Source organism: Gossypium hirsutum, chromosome D10, assembly GCF_007990345.1.
Source record: "Gossypium hirsutum isolate 1008001.06 chromosome D10, Gossypium_hirsutum_v2.1, whole genome shotgun sequence".
Taxonomy (NCBI): domain Eukaryota; kingdom Viridiplantae; phylum Streptophyta; class Magnoliopsida; order Malvales; family Malvaceae; genus Gossypium; species Gossypium hirsutum.
The window spans coordinates 19,935,770-19,941,078 of NC_053446.1; the positions used below are offsets into that span (position 1 = coordinate 19,935,770).

At 32.1% G+C, this 5,309-nt stretch overlaps 1 protein-coding gene across 1 annotated transcript; it reads right to left on the minus strand.

Annotated features, from left to right (window-relative positions):
* Nucleotides 1-410: 410 nt before the first annotated feature.
* LOC107915068 (peroxidase 70) lies at nt 411-1,817 on the minus strand. The gene is made up of 3 exons (XM_016844179.1): nt 1,570-1,817; nt 1,284-1,478; nt 411-1,184 (listed from the first exon to the last, which is right to left on the minus strand). The coding sequence occupies exons 1-3, from the start codon at nt 1,774-1,776 to the stop codon at nt 633-635; spliced, it is 954 nt and encodes a 317-aa protein (XP_016699668.1). The 5' UTR covers nt 1,777-1,817; the 3' UTR covers nt 411-632.
* Between the last annotated feature and the right edge of the window lie 3,492 nt (nt 1,818-5,309).

Genomic DNA, 5,309 nt, shown 5'->3' on the forward strand with positions numbered 1-5,309 from the left:
ATAAATTATGTAACTATATAGTTACAATTTTTACATTTGAACATGATATATGGAATTAAAATGTAATTATACTTTGTCATCCAAACATCATCTAGGGAAATGTAATTCTTTATAATTATAAGAGAATGTAATTAATACCCAAATAGTTCTAAATTGTGTTGTCCAAATCAACCTTAAATGATTTCAAATTTTCAAAACCAAACTCAAAGGTGTGATATCTAAATATCACTCCTCATGTCCAATTTTCCAAAAAATAATTCAAATTAATTTTCACTTAAAATATTTATCCCAATTCAAATATGATCATGAAAAATTTCAGCTAAAATAAACTTGAAATATCTCAATAGTTCTGAGGGTTCCATTCAAAGGTGATTACATATCTAGCATAAAAGAAATCTCAACAAAAACAATTCATCTTAAATTTTCGTCAAATATCACATTAAAATGAAAACACAAATAGTAAGACATAATTGAGAGAGAAACTCAGAATAACAGAACTACAAACAGGATAATACACTAGAATTCAACATAAAACAGATTGAAACAATCAATCAACGATTAATTCAATTGGGTATGAAAAGAAAACTCAAACAGAGTTTGATCATAATAATTTCATAAAATAATTATTGCATTTAATTATTCACCATCCTGCAGTTGGCACGAATTTGTCCTTGGTTTCCTGTTAAATACTTGATATTTCCCATCTTAATCATTGACTGAGCAAAATCTTTCCGGAACACTTGTGGGTAAAGTCTGTAAGTATTGACAAGATTATCAGTCGAGCCGCCGCTGAAAAGAGCTTGATCCGAGGTGAGTAAACCCCTTTGCTTCACCAAGCTGTTGAAGTATGCAGTGTCAAAGCGTGCGGCTGTCGAGTCTAAAGGAGCAAGGGTAGTGTCTCCTCCGGTGCGTGGACAGGTTGCTCTTCGCTCTTTTGCAAACGAAGGGTCGATGTTTGTTGCATTATAAATTCGGCCTCTAAAGGCCAAACATTGAGCGAACCCAATGGTGTGGCCACCGGAGAGAGCTACAAGATCTCTCTGGTTCAAACCTTGATTTCTGAAGTTGTTGATTAATGCAGGAAGATCCATGAGTGGGGATGGGATATCAATGTCTGCTTGAGTTCGACTGGCTGTCGTTGAATCTCTCCGACCAAGTCGCACTTTCCATGACGGTCCTCCAAGCTGCATGGCCATATATCCATTTCACTTTTCGTTAGAGAATGCTTGCAATTAATGATGTTTCAAAAAAATTTAGAAGGATGAATGATCACAAATACGCACTGCAACTACGGAATCTCGAGCTGCAACAGCCAAGATATCAGCGCAAGAGACCACAGGGCGTCCACAAATCTTGTCAACTTCTGCCTTAATTTCATCGATCACTTCGAATCCTCGAGCAGAGTTTTGATTAGCAAGAGCGCCTTTTTCACTGTCAATGGTGGGAGAGGGATCCAGAAGAATGGAAGCATCACATCCCTGAATTAGAAAACACAAAACTGTTAAAAAAGTTAAAACAGCGATCCTTAAGATTGCAGAAAAATAAAATACAGTATACAGTTAAAAGTACATTAACAAAGCAGTCGTGGAAGTGAAGACGAAGTAAAGAGGCTCCCATGCGGCGCTCTTTATACACAGCAGCCTCCACTAGTGTTTTGATGGTGGGTAAAGCTTGGGGACAAATATTTTTATAGTAATAAGGAGATAATGAGAAAGCTGTTGCTGCAAGACTCGACAAGACAATGATTTGAAGGAGGATTAAGGCGTGAGAGGCCATGACAAATGAAATTTACTGAGGAGTTTAATTTCCTTTCGTTTGATTTTATGGTTACCTTGGTGTCGCCTATTTATAGTGATAGCCAACGCTACTATTTTACAAGGATTCGGTATTATTGGACTTAGCCAACCCGACTGCTTCTTACAAGTTAGCCTTAACCAGCTTTAAATATATTACTTAATTGCTACCTCCTCCTTGAACGAAACAAAGGTGCCCAAATTACTACTAATTCAACTTTTACGCAAGTTTGCCCAAATCCTCCTTTGAATACTCTATTTATCGATGAATGATTGACACGATCAAAGGACAAACAAGTAAAAGTTAATTGTCGCATGCTAAATCTTAAAAGTCAAACATTATCACATGAATTAAATTATTCTCAAGGATTAAATCAACCTTAATTTGGCGCCGGCATTTCTCACCATTTTAATCGCAATATTTACAAATTTCTCAAACAATATTTAATTAAGTTAGATTTTTCTTTTATTATTTTCTCATTCTCTATCAAGTTATTAAATCATTCATTATGTCTTTTGCTTTTAACTTTGTCTCTCAGCATCAAAACTTGGCTTCTTTTTTTCTTTTGCCAATGTGAATTCTTAATTGGTAGCAATCTGAAATACAAAATTAGTTCTATTATAAAATAATTAAATCAAACATCAATCCTCAAACAGGTAAAAGTAATAATTATAAAACATTAAGAGAGATTTTTCTTTATAAAATGTCTAATTATAAGTTTTTGTATTCGTGTGATGCAGGAGTTGGTTGTATGTATTCAATTTATGATATTTTTATAACATTAGTTTTCATTTAAATTTATTAATAGTTTATCATTAATAAATTTAAAAAGTAATGTAATTATTCTTTGTTATTTGATATTTATACATCTTCTGTTATAATTACAATTACTCAGGTTTACTAAATATTCTATCAGTATTTGATAGTTTAGAATACTAGTCTTGTCAATTAGAATAATTAATTTCATAATTGTTTAATTCATTCTAATACTAGTGGCAAGTTGCCTAACTCGTTTATGACGTAATTTACGATTATGTGGTGTGGATGTGTGATCTAACTTAAATGGACCTTGCTGATGTGAGTTTTTTAATTAGAATTAGGTCTATTTCGTTTTTAATGTTGTCGATAAGTTAAATATTGGGCACTGAGTTACATGGTTATTTATTGGTTAGGGAAACAATTTCAAATGAGCTTCCTTTTGGTTACTGAACAAGTAAGGATAGACTGGTTGCTCGATGCTGAGTTAGCAACGAACCTATGCAACAAACGAAGATTTTACCTTTGGTTAGAGTCTTTCCTCATTGCTTTTTTTTTGTTTTACAATCTCTTTTTACTTTGTTTTAATTTTAATTTTTTTTAATTTAAACCCCCTTCAATTTACTTTTATTGTTTTTGTTTGAAGAAATAAAGTTATTACGGTCTCTGTGGATACGACCCTACTTGTCATTTCTACTAATTATTCTTTTTCAAGTAGGTTCTATTTTTATAGGTCTCGACAACCTGACATGGATCATTTTCATAACCTTCTTTCAACAAATAATCGTTAAGACGATTGTAACATATACATTCAAATTGTTTTAATCCATATAATTTTTTTTAATCTAATTGAGCAAATTTCTAAAGAAATTTTATATCATTTTGAGATTTTAAATCCTTTAGGAATTTTTCACATAATCCTTATGCTAGAAGTTGTGCTTTTAATCTTTTGACTCCATTTTCTTATTTCGTTTTAAATCATTTTGGAATTGTCAATCCTTCAGGAATTTTTGTATAAAATCTTTATACTATAAGTGTTGCTTGAAATCTTACGACTTCATTTTTCTCATTTTTATTTTAATATCTTTTTAGGATTTTGAATCATTCGGGGTTTTAAATTCTTTTGGTTTTCCATGTTGAACCCTTTAATTAAAAAAAAAAGAAACAATTACTAAATATGAAATTATTTTTAAAGGGGAAAATTGACCCTAATAGCATCATGTCCTTACTCTCCAATCAAAGGCTTAATGTTTTCCATTGTAATCATAGACTTAGCAAAATCATCCCAAAACACTTTATGGTTGGAGTTATAGATCTTTACAAAATTATCGATTAAGCCACCATTGAAAAGTCTTTGGTTTGAAACGAGTAATGCTTTCTTTTTCACCAAGTTTTCGAAGTATGAAATGTCAAAACATGTTGGTGTGGCGTCTAGAGGGGAAAGGTTAGTGTTACCTCCATCACGTTGGCAAGTCGTTCTACGTTGTTTTGCAAAGGTAGGATTAATATTTGTTGCATTATAAGTTTTTCCCCTAAAAGTAAAACACCGAGATAAACCCAATTGTATGTCCACTAGAGAGGGCCACGAGATCTCTTAGGTTCAGACCTTGGCTCTTGAAGTTTTTTATTAATGCATGAATATCCATTAATAGGGATCAAAGGAACTTATTTGCTAGAGTTTTACTAGCTAGTTGTGGTTGTATCTCTACTTCTTAACCTTACCCTTCATGATGTCTCTTCTAACTACAAAGAAGACAATTATCATTAGAAAATCATGTTGGAAAAATTTAGTTATGAAAATAGTTTACTGTTACAGCAGAAGTTTTAAAATATTTTAAAATCGAGCTAGTTTGTGATATTTCTAGTAATAAATATTCTATCAAAAAGTACATTGTTTTGTGCGAGACGAACCCAAAATGTTCCCAACTTTCTCTGCTATCTTCATACCCTGAATTGTATCGAGTGTAATAATTGCCTATAAACGAGTTATCGTTTATAGTAAAAATATAATACCAAAAATATAAGAATTGAGAACGACAATATCCACAAGTGCATGGGTGAAATTGTAATATAGTTTGTACAACAAAATATTTGGAAGTATTCTGAGGATCGTACCTAAGGGAAGATGGAATAAATCATGAAAATAATTTTACAATAATAAGTCTAAATAGTACTAATTAATTCATATATTACGATAAACCATTAAATAAAGAAATTAGATAAAAAAATAAATAACAAAAATAAACAGACGATAAAAATCAATAAACCAATCAAGAAGATTAACTCATTTCAGGGTTTGTAACTAACTTCCTATTAGGGTTTTAGGGTGGATTAACTATTGATTAACAAATTATTACCTCCCGACCTCTAATTAACTAATCAATTGGCTGATACTTGCTTATCTCTCGACCTCACTTTATCAACCAAGATAAATTACGATTTACTCGGTTCAACTTATCTCCCGACCTCGTCTAGCCTACGATAACTTTCTAGGGTTGCCAATCCTTGTGGTTTAAGCATACGTAATTCATATCAACTAATCTCTCTCGAAAAAACCCTAAATCCTCCGTTAATCACATCCCCATCCACTCGTTAATCTCCCCTAAGGGATTTAGTCACTCATGTTATTCATAATCTCATGTTATTCATAATCTCTATATCAATTGAAGGAATCATGCAAAGAACACGACCGATTCGAAAGAGAAAAGAAATTTGAATAATTGTGGATTGAATATCGAATGAGGAACGGAGTAGTAATC